Source organism: Neoarius graeffei, chromosome 23 (assembly GCF_027579695.1).
Source record: "Neoarius graeffei isolate fNeoGra1 chromosome 23, fNeoGra1.pri, whole genome shotgun sequence".
In the NCBI taxonomy this organism is placed as follows: domain Eukaryota; kingdom Metazoa; phylum Chordata; class Actinopteri; order Siluriformes; family Ariidae; genus Neoarius; species Neoarius graeffei.
In genome coordinates, this window is record NC_083591.1 from 28,385,108 (window position 1) to 28,401,828 (window position 16,721).

General features: G+C 45.4%; 1 protein-coding gene across 2 annotated transcripts in view; it reads left to right on the plus strand.

The window, feature by feature from the left end:
* cadm3 (cell adhesion molecule 3) overlaps nucleotides 1-16,721 on the plus strand; it is a 436,972-nt gene that overhangs the window by 381,745 nt on the left and 38,506 nt on the right. For both annotated transcript variants that reach the window (XM_060906020.1, XM_060906021.1), the window contains one exon: nucleotides 121-258. In XM_060906020.1, coding sequence (XP_060762003.1) covers nucleotides 121-258 — 138 coding nt within the window. The remainder of the gene's footprint in view (nucleotides 1-120; nucleotides 259-16,721) is intronic.

Sequence of the window (16,721 nt, forward strand, 5' to 3'; positions counted from 1 at the left end):
AGGGAGTTTCTACTTTTTAAGGATAGGTTTCCGAACCATGACACCAAGCAAAAAGATAAAATTTTGTCTTTCTCTATTCCTTACTTTCTTTGTTCCACTCCATGTTTCTTTTCCACTCAGGAGTACCCGGGAAGCCAATAATAACAGGTTTTGAGGATCCAGTGCAGGAAGGAGGGAGTGTAACACTTACCTGCACCAGCAAGGGTAGCAAACCTCCTGCTCAGCTGTACTGGTATAAAGGACAGGAAAAGCTGGACGGTACATACACACACACACACACACACACACACACATATTTGCATCAAAACACAAATGCTTTGGTGTGGGTAGGGCTTGAAAGTCTGGATTGCATTAGTTACTGTAGTTCCTTGTTTTATCCAAAACATTTCCATGCAAAATGTAATTGTATGTGGTAGCTCAGTGGTTAAAGTCAAACAAAATCCAAAAATAAATGCTGATTGCTGATCACAGCAAGTGCCCTAATGTGCACTCTGCAGGTTGAAATAAAAAATAAAACTGTATGACAATTTATCTATTTTAAAAGTTATGATATTGCTAAAAATAGGCTTACCTGGCTGCAACCATATGCGCTGAAACCGGATATCCGGCCATGACGTTAATGGCACACGAATATACAGTTTACTTTTATTACACAGAGCCATCAAATAAAGGCTTCTAATTTAAAAAAAAAAAAATGCTGGGTGTCACTTCTCTCTCTCTCTCTCTCTCTCTCTCTCTCTCTCTCTCTCTGTATTCACTGTTTCAGATTGGTTAAATACAGACAAAGAATTTCACTGTGCTGTAATGTATATGTGACAAATAAAGGCTTATATTTCTAAAAATCTGATCAGAAATTTTCTGTATTCATGTGATTTTTACTGGCAACAAAATACACAAATCAACAGAGTTCAATTTTATGAAGTATAAATCTCACTCGGCTAGATAATGCATATGCAGAACTGACATAGATACTAGTAAACAATCCCATTGCCATAGCAACTCGATTCTTGCCGTCTCAAAAGATCGGTTTTCTCAGTGAATAAAAACAAATATGGCTGGATATCTAATCTCATCTCATTATCTGTAGCCGCTTTATCCTGTTCTACAGGGTCACAGGCAAGCTGGAGCCTATCCCAGCTGACTACGGGCGAAAGGCGGGGTACACCCTGGACAAGTTGCCAGGTCATCACAGGGCTGACACATAGACACAGACAACCATTCACACTCTCATTCACACCTATGGTCAATTTAGAGTCACCAGTTAACCTAACCTGCATGTCTTTGGACTGTGGGAGAAACCGGAGCACCCAGAGGAAACCCACGCGGACACGGGGAGATCATGCAAACTCCGCACAGAAAGGCCCTCACCGGCCACAGGGCTCGAACCCGGACCTTCTTGCTGTGAGGCAACAGCGCTAACCACTACACCACCGTGCCACCCCAGCTGGATATCCGGTCGTAAAAAACATGTAAAAGCATGTAACATAAAATGATCAGTGATTGGGCTTATTTTTACACCCAAATGCTTGACACTCGAGAATCTTTAGGGTGGGGTGACCAGACGTCCCCATTTTCCAGGAACAGTCCCCATTTTTGGTGGCTTGTCCCCAGCTGGAGCTGTCCCCGGAAATGTCCCCGTTTTTACCATGACTGACAGACCTGAAAAAAAGAAAAAACAGACTGAAACATCTACCAGATTTCAGCAGACGCCTCACATATTGTTCTGTGGATCACGTTAAGACGGGCTCAGGCCGATAGCAGAGATGTTCTAAAACAGTGTTTCTCAACCACTGGGTCGTGGCACATTAGTGAGCTGTGAAGCACCATCTAGTGGGGGTCACAAATTTTTTTCAAGGTTGAAGCCAAATACTAAATAGTTCAGGATGTCATTATGTCCCAAATCCGGTAGCTGGTTTGCCGAACACTTTTCAAGTGGAATAAATACATTTGTGGGTAAATTAAGATGAACAAGCATTTTTGTCACATTCCTCCTCTACATTTAACCCGCGTGCATGCACGCACGCACACACACACACACACACACACGCATATACACACACAGAGAGCACACTATAAATAAATATGTTTGTGGGTAAATTCTATGGATCTGTGATGCCTGCTGGAAGAGAAGAGCAGGGAGGATTGGGAATCGAGTGGCTGTGGTTTGTTTACACCCGATACCAAAACTTGTAGCATCCTACCGACCATTGCAAAGATGTGTACAAAAGGCCCAGAAACTCCTATTTACCCGGGCAAAAATGATACAGGATTTATCTTGTAGTGTCCTGGTCCCCAGATCTTTAACCCAACCACATATAAAAAGTTGTACTCCTCCATGCACTCCAGATGAACTCCTCCAGGTTTTCATCTGTTTGTCCGTGTAGAATGATGTCTGCAGCGCCAGTTAGTTTGAGATGTCAGGGAACTCAACGGATGGATAATTTTCCAACTCATAATGAATGAATAACTTTATTTAAACACGATAAGTTGATCAGCAGAGCTGGTGGGGTCGTGCATGTAGATATACAAATAATTACAAATACAAAAGACTAAAAATATACACAATATTTAAAAAAACAATCTGTTGATTATCTGTTAATTCTCTTCACATTAAGTTAATCAATAGTATGCATAACTGATGTCTTTGTATTTAGTTACAGCTACAATATGATCAAATTTTATTCTACTAATATCAAATTTAGTTAGTAAATTTTTCTTTCGTGGGAAAAATGCTTTTGTTAGAGTGTAAGGATCGATCCCATTGAGTGGATTCTATAGCCACTTCTTTTGAGTGTACTTCTTGGTTTTAATAACGTGCTTGTTTGCTGTACACAAACATGGCAATAAGTTCTTGTGTTAATCGACCAGACTCCACTTTTGGATCATTAATCCCTTTTGACTGAGAATGCCCTGCATGTACAACCCTGATTCCAAAAAAGTTTGGACAAAGTACAAATTGTAAATAAAAGTGGAATGCAATGATGTGAAAGTTTCAAAATTCCATATTTTATTCAGAATAGAACATAGATGACATATCAAATGTTTAAACTGAGAAAATGTATCACTCAAAGAGAAAAATTAGGTGATTTTTAAATTTCATGACAACAACACATTTCAAAAAAGTTGGGACAAGGCCATGTTTACCACTGTGAGACATCCCCTTTTCTCTTTACAACAGTCTGTAAACGTCTGGGGACTGAGGAGACAAGTTGCTCAAGTTTAGGGATAGGAATGTTAACCCATTCTTGTCTAATGTAGGATTCTAGTTGCTCAACTGTCTTAGATCTTTTTTGTCGTATCTTCCGTTTTATGATGGGCCAAATGTTTTCTATGCATGAGAGATCTGGACTGCAGGCTGGCCAGTTCAGTACCCGGACCCTTCTTCTATGCAGCCATGATGCTGAAATTGATGCAGTATGTGGTTTGGCATTGTCATGTTGGAAAATGCAAGGTCTTTCCTGAAAGAGACATCGTCTGGATGGGAGCATATGTTGCTCTAGAACCTGGATATACCTTTGAGCATTGATGGTGTCTTTCCAGATGTGTAAGCTGCCCATGCCACATGCAGTAATGCAACCCCATACCATCAGAGATGCAGGCTTCTGAACTGAGCGCTGATAACAACTTGGGTCGTCCTTCTCCTCTTTAGTCCGAATGACACGGCGTCCCTGATTTCCATAAAGAACTTCAAATTTTGATTCGTCTGACCACAGAACAGTTTTCCACTTTGCCACAGTCCATTTTAAATGAGCCTTGGCCCAGAGAAGACGTCTGCGCTTCTGGATCAAGTTTAGATACGGCTTCTTCTTTGACCTATAGAGTTTTAGCTGGCAACGGCGGATGGCATGGTGAATTGTGTTCACAGATAATGTTCTCTGGAAATATTCCTGAGCCCATTTTGTGATTTCCAATACAGAAGCATGCCTGTATGTGATGCAGTGCCGTCTAAGGGCCCAAAGATCACGGGCACCCAGTATGGTTTTCCGGCCTTGACCCTAATGCACAGAGATTCTTCCAGATTCTCTGAATCTTTTGATGATATTATGCACTGTAGATGATGATGATGATGATGATGATATGTTCAAACTCTTTGCAATTTTACACTGTCGAACTCCTTTCTGATATTGCTCCACTATTTGTCGGTGCAGAATTAGGGGAATTGGTGATCCTCTTCCCATCTTTACTTCTGAGAGCCGCTGCCACTCCAAGATGCTCTTTTTATACCCAGTCATGTTAATGACCTATTGCCAATTGACCTAATGAGTTGCAATTTGGTCCTCCAGCTGTTCCTTTTTTGTACCTTTAACTTTTCCAGCCTCTTATTGCCCGTCCCAACTTTTTTGAGATGTGTTGCTGTCATGAAATTTCAAATGAGCCAATATTTATATCTGATATATACCTCCAGATGCTAACGTGGACTTGGCCCTAAGCTATCTCCATGGATGCATTAGCAAACAACAGCAGGCCCATCCAGATGGGGTACACATAATAGCTGGGGATTTTAATCAGGCATGTCTGAAAACTGTTCTCCCTAAATTCACCCAATATGTGCAATGTGCCACCAGAGAAAACAACACCCTTGATCATGTTTACTGTAATATTAAGCATGCATATAAAACAGAGCCACACCCTCACATTGGCCAGTCTGACCACCTTTCGTTGCACCTCATACCCGCCTATAATCCCCACATCAGGAAAAGTAAGCCGGCCACCAGGATGATCAAAACCTTGCCCGAGAACGCCCTCTCCCAGCTTCAAGACTGCTTCGCCACCACGGACTGGAACCTGTTTGAAAGCCAGGTTTTGGAGGAATTTATAGTGACTGTGCTATCATACATTGTTTACTGTATTGAAATGGTTACCATCACTAAGCGCGTCAGGATATTCCCCAACCAAAAACCCTGGATGACAAGTGAAGTACGGCACCTCATCAGGGACCGTAATGCAGCATTCAGGTCAGGAGACAGAGAACTGTACAGCACATCCAGAGCTAGCCTGAAGAAGGGCATCAGGGCTGCTAAGGCAGAATACAAAAGGAAAATAGAGGGATACATCATAGAGAAGAACCCACGTCAAGTGTGGCACAGACTGCAATGCATCACCAACTACAAGGGCCATGACATCACACCTCCCTCCGACGATGCTTCAATGGCAGAGGAGTTAAATAACTTCTTTGCCCGGTTCGAGGCTAATGGTCAATCAGCACCCCCCCAAGCCTTCACCAACACCCCACTAATCCTCCAGGAACATCAGGTGAGGAGGGTGTTGAGGGAGGTTAATCCACGGAAAGCAACTGGACCTGACGGAGTACCAGGCAAGGTACTTAAGGCGTGCGCAGACCAACTCGCAGGAGTCTTCACCAAGATCTTCAACACCTCCCTGTCTCGAGCAATCGTCCCATCCTGCTGGAAATCCGCCACTATCATTCCAGTTCCAAAAACGTCCGCCAGCAAAAACCTGAACGACTTTAGGCCAGTGGCATTAACATCTGTGGCAATGAAGTGCCTGGAAAAGCTGTTTGCCCAGCACATCAAGGACTACCTCCCTCCATCCTTCAACCCCCACCAGTTCGCCTACAGGGCAAACTGTTCCACTGAGGACGCCATCGCCACCACTCTCCATGCAATGCTGAGCCACCTTGACCACCCGGGTAACTATGCAAGACTACTCTTCATAGATTTCAGCTCAGCCTTCAACACAATAAGCCCAGACATTCTGATCAAAAAACTCCTGGACCTTCGCCTCCCCCCCTCCACCTGCGCTTGGATTAAAGACTTCCTCTCCAATAGGCCACAACAGGTGAGACTCGGACAGCATCTTTCCCCTCCGCTCACACTCAGCACTGGCTCCCCCCAAGGCTGTGTGTTGAGCCCACTTCTGTACACTCTCTACACATCGGACTGTACCCCCACCCACCCCTCCAACCTCATCATAAAGTTTGCAGACGACACCACAGTGGTCGGTCTCATTTCAGGGGGCGATGAGACAGCATACAGAGCAGAGGTGCAGTCACTCGCAACCTGGTGTTCATCAAACAACTTACTTCTCAACACAATAAAAACCAAGGAAATCATCATAGACTTCAGACACAAACGCACTGCCCATGCCCCACTAAACCTCAATGCCGACTGTGTTGAAAGGGTGCCATCGTTTAAATTCCTAGGGGTGCACATCTCCGAAGATCTCACTTGGTCCACCAACACTAAGGCAATAACCAAGAAGGCCCAGCAGCGACTGCACTTCTTGAGAATTCTCAAGCAAAACCATCTGGAACAGAGGCTGCTGGTGTCCTTCCACCGGTCAATCATCGAAAGCATTCTCACTTACAGCATCACAGCTTGGTATGCGGGATGTTCGGCAATGGACAGGAAGGCTCTGCAGAGGGTTATTAGCACAGCCCAAAAGATCATAGGCTGCCCTCTGCCCTCCCTGGAAGAGCTTGCTGACACCCGCTGCCTCTCCAGGTCCAGGTCCATTCTCAAAGACTCTGCCCACCCAGTCCATCACCTGTTCAACCTGCTTCCCTCCGGCAGGCGGTTCAGGTCCATAAACGCCCGCAATACAAGACTGCCCAACAGCTTTTTCCCCTGGGCTATACGTTTACTTAACAAGAGCAATATCCCCCTGCAGACATTAGCCACCCACCAGCCCAACCCCCCCCCCCTTCTTCATTTGCCATGATTAACTGTACCTCTGGACATTGACTTTGAGCACTTGCACTTTATCACGAGGCACTTTACAGTCTGGTGCTGCTATGTTTTGTCATGATGCTATACTTTTGGTGCTGGGGAGTGTCTTGTTTTGTCTGGGAGGGAAGGAGGGAGTAGTGTTTTGTGTGAGGGGTGTAGTGTATAGGCTTAGGGTGGGAGTGTTTTTTGAGTGGGAGAGGTGGGGCTGTCTTTGGAGCTGGAAGAGGGTATGTGTGAGAGTGTATGGAGTCCTGTCTGTTTACATATTTATTATTTTTTTTACTACCTGTTAGTCTTGAAGCACTAATCAAGAGTGGCAATTCTAATTTCATTGTATTTGATACCAGGTATTTTATGCAATGACAAATAAAGCTTCTATTCTATTTGGCATGAAATTTCAAAATTTCACTTTCGACATTTGGGCGGCACGGTGGTGTAGTGGTTAGCGCTGTCGCCTCACAGCAAGAAGGTCCAGGTTCGAGCCCTGTGGCCGGCGAGGGCCTTTCTGTGTGGAGTTTGCATGTTCTCCCCGTGTCCGTGTGGGTTTCCTCCGGGTGCTCCGGTTTCCCCCACAGTCCAAAGACATGCAGGTTAGGTTAACTGGTGACTCTAAATTGACCGTAGGTGTGAATGTGAGTGTGAATAGTTGTCTGTGTCTATGTGTCAGCCCTGTGATGACCTGGCGACTTGTCCAGGGTGTACCCCGCCTTTCGCCCGTAGTCAGCTGGGATAGGCTCCAGCTTGCCTGCGACCCTGTAGAACAGGATAAAGCGGCTACAGATAATGAGATGAGATGAGACTTTTGACATTTCACTTTCAAAATTTCACTTTCGACATTTGATATGTTGTCTATGTTCTATTGTGAATACAATATCAGTTTTTGAGATTTGTAAATTATTGCATTCTATTTTTATTTACAATTTGTACTTTGTCTCAACTTTTTTGGAATCGGGGTTGCATGTTATTTAGCCTTTAAATGTGTAAGCTACATTTTGTGATGTTGTACATGACAGAACATTGCTTGTCACACTGTTTTGAGATGTAGTGGTTGACCTAACAAACTGCAGCCTACTGCGGCCAGTGCTGGCAGGAGAAAGCTCATTGCAGCGCCAGTCAGTTAGCTGAAGTTGTTGTTAGCTGAAGTGTTGCTGGAACAGAAATCCAGCTGAGGTAAAATTGTAACAGTTCAACGGCATAAGCTAACTTACACACAAATTGGTGTGTTATCCCACAGAGTAGCTGCCTATGGAAAGTTATAGGCTTATGGTAATGTTACCAAAGTGTCAGTAATTTGTATAATTTCTTGTGATGTGTAGCGGACTACACGTTTTGATTAAGGCTACTCATTTAGGCTAGGTCATCAATTCAGTTATGACTACAATTGAGGCTATGGGAGATCGGGAATCATTTGTATCCTCACTACTACTACTACTACTACTACTAATAATAATAATAATAATAATAATAATAATAATATTGCCATACCAGGGCAGCACGGTGGTGTAGTGGTTAGCACTGTTGCCTCACAGCAAGAAAATCTTGGGTTTGAGCCCAGCAACCGACAAGGGCCTTTCTGTGTGGAGTTTGCATGTTCTCCCCATGTCTGCATGGGTTTCCTCCGGGTGCTCCGGTTTCCCCCACAGTGCAAAGACATGCAGGTTAGACTAATTGGCGGCTCTAAATTGACCATAGGTGTGAATGTGAATGGTTGTTTGTCTCTATGTGTTAGCCCTGCGATGACCTAGCAACTTGTCTAGGGTGTACCCTGCTTCTCGCCCATAGTCAGCTGGGATAGGCTTCAGCTTGCCTGCGACCCTGTACAGCAGGGGTCACCAACCTTTTTGAAGCTGAGAGCTACTTCTTGGGTACCGATTAATGCAAAGGGCTACCAGTTTGATACGCACTTCTGAAATAACAAATTTGCTCAATTTACCTTTAATTATATGTTATTATTAATAATCAATGATATTCATCTATGTGAAGACACTGATCATGTTTATGATTTCTCACAATAATCATCAACAATGATTTAACAAGGTAGGAAACAGATAAATATCAATATGCAACACTTTATTTCTATAAATCTCTGCAAGTATTTACATTTTCAAATGATCATGTCTACAACATTTTCAACAGCCACTAACAATTTTTAACAAATCATGCACTACGTTGCACCATGTTTGTACAGATTATCAATTATGTAACATACAAAAATCAACTTTCAGATTTTCAGAACTTATCACCAAATCTGCAGCATTTTTTTAACAAAATCATCATATATTACATTTAACAAACACATTTGTTACGATTTTTCAATAATTGAACTCAACTTTGCCATAGCACTGCCATGTTGCCACTGAGAACATCTGATATCTGTTTCTTTGTCTGTTAGTGGGAAGCCTGGCATTGCATGCTGTTCACCAGTGTACTGTAATCTGGGCTGTAACTTGACACTGCAACTCTGAGCGTGTCTTGCAGATGTGCATCAGTGAGGCGTGTTCTGTGTTTGTTCTTGATGAAGTTCATGTCAGAAAAGGCTGATTCACAAAGATAGGTTGAACCAAACAGGCTGGCAACCTTCATAGCTGCTGTGCATACACCACTGTACTTTTCTGTGTCAACAAGGCACCAAAACAAGGCGCCGTCGGTAGTCACTGATACCAGTTTTTCCAATGGTACCTTTTTCTCCGTGAAAAACTCCTTCACCGTGTTATAGATGTCAACTCCCCTCGTAGTTGTCTTTAGGGGCAGCAGTGTCAGAAGATCTTCTTTTGTGGAGAAATCATCAAACACCATCTGGATAAAGACCATCAGCTGTGCTGTACTGCTGCTGTCCACGGACTCGTCACACTGGATGCTGAACCACCTGCACTTTGCCAGATCCCGGTCCAGCTGATCGGCCAAGTTCCCGGACATAGCCGACACTCTTCTAACCATTGTAGATGCCCCCAGTTGGACATCGGAGAGAGTGGAGATGACATCGGTTCCATAATTCTCGTCTTTAAGCACAGTTTTTGCAATTATCATCATTGCTTCTTTGAAAACCTCCCTGTCTGAAAATGCCTTCTTTTTCTTAATCAAGAAATATGTAGCTCTAAATGAGGTTTCGGTTGCTTTTCGGGAGTTTTTCACCGGTCTCGTGAATAAAGACTGCCGTTTGCACAAAGCTGCCTTCAACTCGTGGGCCTTTTCCGCTCGTAGTGCGCTTCCCGGTGGGTAGTTAGCATGGTAGCTTGTGTGACACGTCCTGAAATGTCTCTCCACATTGTGCCGCTTTGCCATCGCCACAGTTGCCCTGCAAATGAGACACACGCAGGAATCTTTCACAGTCGTAAAAAAGAACTCTTCCTCCCATTCATTGTGAAAATGATATGTTTTCTTTCTTTTTTCTGCCATGTTGTCGGGGGTAAATCATCTGCACACCTTCGCTGCACTGCTAGCTGGTCTCCACAGCAACCATTGCTGTGGAGAACAGCTAGCTCTAATCTAATTTTAATTATTATTATTTTTTTTTTAATGATTGTCATTTTCAAATTTATACCAATGCAAGTGTGATTTAAAAAAGAATAGCAACAAAAAAAAATTAGATGCAGCTCACTGGTAAGTGGCGCTATAGTGAGCTATTTTTAGAACAGGCCCACGGCGACTCATGTGGTCCTTGCGGGCGACCTGGTGCCCGCGGGCACCACGTTGGTGACCCCTGCTGTACAGGATAAGCAACTACAGATAATGGATGGATGTTGCCATACCTTGAAATTGATTGGATTGAAGTAAACTCATCTCATCTCATCTCATTTTCTTCCACTTATCCGGGGCCGGGTCGCGGAGGCAGCAGTGTGAGCATGGAAGCCCAAACTTCCCTCTCCCCAGACACCTTGGCCAGCTCCTCGGGAAGAACACTGAGGTGCTCCCAGGCCAGTCGAGAGACATAGTCCCTCCAGCGTGTCCTGGGTCTTCCCCGGGGCCTCCTCCTGGGGGGACATGCCTGGAACACCTCCCCAGGGAGGCATCCAGGAGGCATCCGAAAGAGATGCCCGAGCCACCTCAGCTGATTTCTCTCGATGTGGAGGAGCAGCGGCTCTACTCCGAGCTCCTCCCGAGTGACTGTGCTTCTCACCCTATCTCTAAGGGAGTGCCCAGCCACCCTGCGAAGGAAACTCATTTCGGCCGCTTGTATCCGCGATCTTGTTCTTTCAGTCATTACCCAAAGCTCATGACCATAGGTGAATGTCGGAACGTAAATCGACCAGTAAATCAAGAGCTTCATCTTTTGGCTCAGCTCCTTCTTCACCATGACGGACCGGTAAAGCGACCGCATCACTGCGGAGGCTGCACCAATCCGCCTGTCAATCTCACGCTCCATCCTTCCCTCACTCGTGAACAAGATCCTGAGATACTTAAACTCCTCCACTTGAGGCAGGAATTCTCCACCAACCTGAAGAGGGCAAGCCACCCTTTTCCGGTCGAAAACCATGGCCTCGGACTTGAAGGTGCTGATTCTCATCCCAGCCGCTTCACACTCTACTGCAAACTGCCCCAGTGCATGCTGAAGGTCCTGGTTTGAAGAAGCCAACAGGACAACATCATCCGCAAAAAGCAGAGATGAAGTCTTGTGGTTCCCAAACAGGATTCCCTCTGGCCCCTGGCTGCACCTAGAAATTCTGTCCATAAAAATTATGAACAGAACCAGTGACAAAGGGCAGCCCTGCCAGAGTCCAACATGCACTGGGAACAGGTCTGACTTACTGCCGGCAATGCGAACCAGACTCCTGCTCCGTTCGTACAGGGACTGGACAGCCCTTAGCAAAGAGCCCCGAACCCCATACTCCTGAAGCACCCCCCACAGGATACCACAAGGGACACGGTCGAATGCCTTCTCCAGATCCACAAAGCACATGTGGACTGGTTGGGCAAACTCCCATGAACCCTCGAGCACCCTATGAAGATATAGTGCTGGTCCAGTGTTCCACGACCAGGACAAAAACCGCATTGTTCCTCCTGGATCCGAGGTTCGACTATCAGCCAAATTCTCCTCTCCAGTACCCTGGAGTAAACCTTCCCGGGGAAGCTGAGAAGTGTGATTCCCCTATAATTGGAGCACACTCTCCGGTCCCTTTTCTTGAAAAGAGGGACCACCACACCGGTCGGCCACTCCAGAGGCACTGTTCCCAACCCCCACGTGATGTTGCAGAGGCATGTCAGCCAAGACAGCCCCACAATGTCCAGAGACTTGAGATACTCAGGGTGGATCTCATCCACCCCCAGTGCCTTGCCACCGAGGAGCTTGCAAACCGCCTCAGTGACTTCAGTTTGTGTAATGGACGAGTCCGCCTCTGAGTCATCAGCCTCCACTTCCTCAATGGAAGATGTGATGGTGAGATTGAGGAGATCCTCAAAGTATTCCTTCCACCACCCGACAATGTCCCCAGTCAAGGTCAACAGCTCCCCACCCGCACTGTAAACAGTGTTGGCAGAGTACTGCTTCCCCCTCCTGAGGCACCAGACGTTTTGCCAGAATTTCCTCGAAGCCGACCAATAGTCCTCCTCCATGGCCTCACCGAACTCCTCCTAGTTCCGAGTTTTTGCCTCCGCAACTGCCCGAGCTGCGGCACGCTTGGCCTGCCGATACCCATCAGCTGCCTCAGGACTCCTGGAGGCCAACATGGCCCGATAGAACTCCTTCTTCAGCTTGACGGCATCCCTTACTTCCGGTGTCCACCACCAGGTTCAGGGATTGCCGCCCCAACAGGCACTGGAGACCTTGCAGCCACAGCTCCGAGCAGCTGCGTCGACAATGGAGGCAGAGAACATGGTCCACTCAGACTCAATGTCCCCCGCCTCCCTCAGAAGCTGGGAGAAACTCTCCCGGAGGTGGGAGTTAAAGACCTCCCTGACAGAGTGCTCTGCCAGATGTTCCCAGCAGACCCTCACCATACGTTTGGGTCTGCCAGGTCTGTCCGGCTTCCTCCTCTGCCAGCGGATCCAACACATCACCAGGTGGTGATCAGTTGACAGCTCAGCCCCTCTCTTCACCTGGGTGTCCACGACATAGGCCCAGAGATCAGATGAAATGACAACAAAGTCGATCATCGACCACCGACCTAAGGTGTCCTGGTGCCACGGGCAGTTATGGGCACCCCTATGCTCGAACATGGTGTTCGTTATGGACAAACCATGACTAGCACAGAAGTCCAATAACAAAGCACCACTCGGGTTCAGATCAGGGAGGCTGTTCCTCCCAATCACACCCCTCCAGGTGTCACTGTTGTCACCCACGTGAGGGTTAAAGTCCCCCAGTAGAACAATGGAGTCCCCAGTCTGAGCACCTCTTAGTACCTCTCCCAGGGACTCCAAGAAGGCCGGATACTCTATACTGCTATTCGGCCCATAGGCACAAACAACAGCAAGAGCCCTTTCCCCAACCCGAAGGCACAGAGAGGCGACCCTCTCGTTCACTGGGGTAAACTCCAACACATGGCGGCTGAGCTGGGGAGCTATAAGCAAGCCCCCACCAGCCCGCCGCCGCTCACCATAGGCGACTCCAGAGAAGTGGAGAGTCCAGCTCCTCTCGAGGAGCTGGGTTCCGGAGCCCAAGCTGTGTGTGGAGGTGAGCCCGACTATCTCTAGCCGGTACCTCTCAACCTCCCACACAAGCTCAGGCTCTTTCCCCCCCAGCGAAGTGACATTCCATGTCCCAACAGCTAGCCACTGTGTTCGGGGATCAGGTCGTCGAGGCCCCTGCCTTCGACTGCGGCCCAATCCACACTGCACCGGCCCCCTACGGCTACCTCTGTGGGTGGTGAACCCACAGGAGGTCAGGCCCATGTCACCACTTCGGGCTGAGCCCGGCCGGGCCCCGTGGGCAAAGGCCCGGCCACCAGGCGCTCGCATACAAGCCCCAACCCCGGGCCTGGCCCGGTTGGAGCCCCGGCTGCGCCATACCGGGCGACATCACGGTCCTTGATTTTTTCATTTCCATAAGGGGGTTTGGTGAACTGCTCTTGGTCTGGCCTGTCCCCTAGGACCTGTTTGCCTTGGGAAACCCTAACAGGGGCATAATGCCCCTGACAACATAGCTCCTAGGATCATTCAAGCACACAAACCCCTCCACCACAATAAGGTGGCAGTTCTAGGAGGGGTTGAAGTAAACTATTTACTTAAATTGTGTTGTAAATAAATTGTTTACTTCAACCCCTCCTAGAACTGCCACCGTATTGTGGTGGAGGGGTTTGTGTGCTAATAAAATAGTAAACTATTTATTTAAATTGTGTTGTGTGTTTTGTATATTTAAATACATTATCCATTACTAGTGGCATATATGGTAATTAATTTATTTACTTTAATGGGTCTAAAACATATATTTCAGCTAGCCTACAATTTAAGAGTCTATAAATATAAACTATGTACCCATACCAGAGATTTTCACATAGTCTTTAATTAATGTTAACCTAAAGCAGTTGCAGAATAGGCCTACAGTGCACTCAGTGAGGAAAATCCCACTTTTTATGCAATGCATGATCAAAATACATGAAAAACAGAAATGTCCCCCATTTTTATGACAGAGATGCAAACCTTAGATCTTTTAATGATATTTTCACCGCTGAACTGAAAATATGCCTGGTTTTCTTCTCAGAAATCTGGTCACCTTACTTTAGGGTTGTTTACAACAATTTAGACATGATCTGTCCTCACAATCCACTAGCCTTGGTAAGTCATGTTTGGAGTCGGTGACATCACAATTTGTGCTCAGAGTATGAAATTTGAATCTCGGAAAGAGTAAGATGTCAGGGCCCAGGGACATCGTTTTTCTTTTAAAATAAAATCTGTACATAGTATACAGGTACACATATGAACAAGTGAACACTCAAACATGTCTTGTATGGATATTATCTGTCAGTATTAAGGAGTTTATTTTTTGGATTTTGTTTAGTTTTAAGGCTTTGGATTTTTGATCAGAAGGTCATGACTTCAAATCCCAGCACTGCCAAGCTGCCACTGCTGGGCCCTAGGGCAAAGTCCTTAACCCTCAATTGTTCAGTTGTATAAAATATGATAAATATGTCGATCTGCCTAAGTGTTCAAATGCTGTAAATGTAACTATATGTGTACACCAATCAGCCATAACATAAAAAAACATTGAGAGGTGAAGCAAATTACACTGATTATGTTGTTACAATGGCACTAGTAAGGGATAGGATATATTAGGCAGCAAGTGAACAGTCAGTTCTTAAAGTTGATGTGTTGGAAGAAGGAAAAGTGGGCAAGAGTAAGGATCTAAGTGACTTTGACTTAAGTGACTATGGGCCAAATTGTGATGGCTAGATAACTGGGTCAGAGCATCTACAAAAGGGCAGGTGTTGTGGGGTGTTCCTGGTATGCAGTAGTTAGTACCTACCAAAAGTGGCCCAAAGAAGAACAACCAGTGAACCACTCACTACGTTTACATGCACATAGAGAGAATCGAATTTCTGCCGTTGCTCGACTGAAATCGAAGTTCAAAATGCCATGTATACACCTTAATTCGGCTGAAATTGAATCGAACTTGATTTCTCGGAATCGAGCTACACGACCTAGTTTATGCGATTTCTGCCGAGCTACTTTGTGCATGTATCATCGAGCTAGTTGTCGAGCTACTTCCGGAAGTGACGAGTGACGAGACCACAAGCGGGAAACACAACAGCCTCGGTCGGCATGACAACGAATCATGACAACGGCATGAATCTTTTCTTTTTGTGGCATTGTTTGCACTGTTAAAATTTAGCTCACTTACTGTATCACCAAATACATCTGTACAGCTGTTGCATAGCTGTGAATTGTGTACATAAACAAGTCATTGTATTTGTGTGTGTGTGTGTGTGTATATATATATATATATATATATATATATATATATATATATATATATATATACACACACAACATCTGAAGAATGTTAATAAAAACAAAACAATTGAACTTTTTGTGTGTTTATTAAGACATAAGTTAAATTGTAAGCAAAAAAAATATTTTTTTGTAAGCAAAAAATGGACTTTAGAAAAATATTATTGTGCAAAATAAGTTGTCTTACAAAACAGTGGTCTGCGCCAGACAGTTTGTAGCCATAGTCTGTTAGAGCAAGCCTAACAGCTTGAACACGGAACTGCTAGTGTTGCCAGATTGGGGGTTTTAAGTGCATTTTAGCGGATTTGAACATGTTTTGGGCTGGAAAACGTCAGCAGTATCTGGCAACACTATAGCTCTTCTTCATGACGACAACCGGAAGTGTACCAACACGATGGGGCATGTAGCGCCACGTGTGGCTCGGGTGCACAATGCACCTTGCACAATAGCCCGATTTCACTTGTGCATGTAGGATTGGATTTCTCTGGCACCCCTGCTGGGACCCTTTGCTCGATTACCAACAGCAGCTCGATTTGGACGTGCATGTAAACGTAGTGACTGACAAGGTCATGGGCACACAAGGCTCATTGATGTGCATTGATGTCTAGTCTAATCCCACAGAAGAGCTACTGTAGCCCAAAGTTAATGCTGGCTATGATAGGAAGATGTCAGAACATACAGTGCATCGCAACTTGCTGCGTATAGGGCTGCTTAGCCACAGACCAGTCAAAGTGCCCATGCTGACCCCTGTCCATAGCACAAATATGCAAAAGTTCAAGGTGTTGACTTGGCCTCCAAATTCCCCAGATCTCAGTCCAATTGAACATCTGTGGGATGTGCTGGACATTCAAGTCTAATCCATGGAGACTCCACCTCACAACTTACAGGACTTAACGATTCTGCTGTTAACATCTTGGTGTTAGATACCACAGCACACCTTCAGAGATCTTGTAGAGTCTATGCATCAGTGGGTCAGAGCTGTTTTGGTGGCACAAGGGGACCTACACAGTATTAGGCAGGTGGTTTTAATGCAATAAATTATAGCTGTATGGGTTGAATGTATAAGATACAACAATTAATTCATTTATATGTGCAATTCTGTAGCCAGTAAATAGGAAGTTAATCAAAGATTGTTGAGTTTGCTAATTTCAT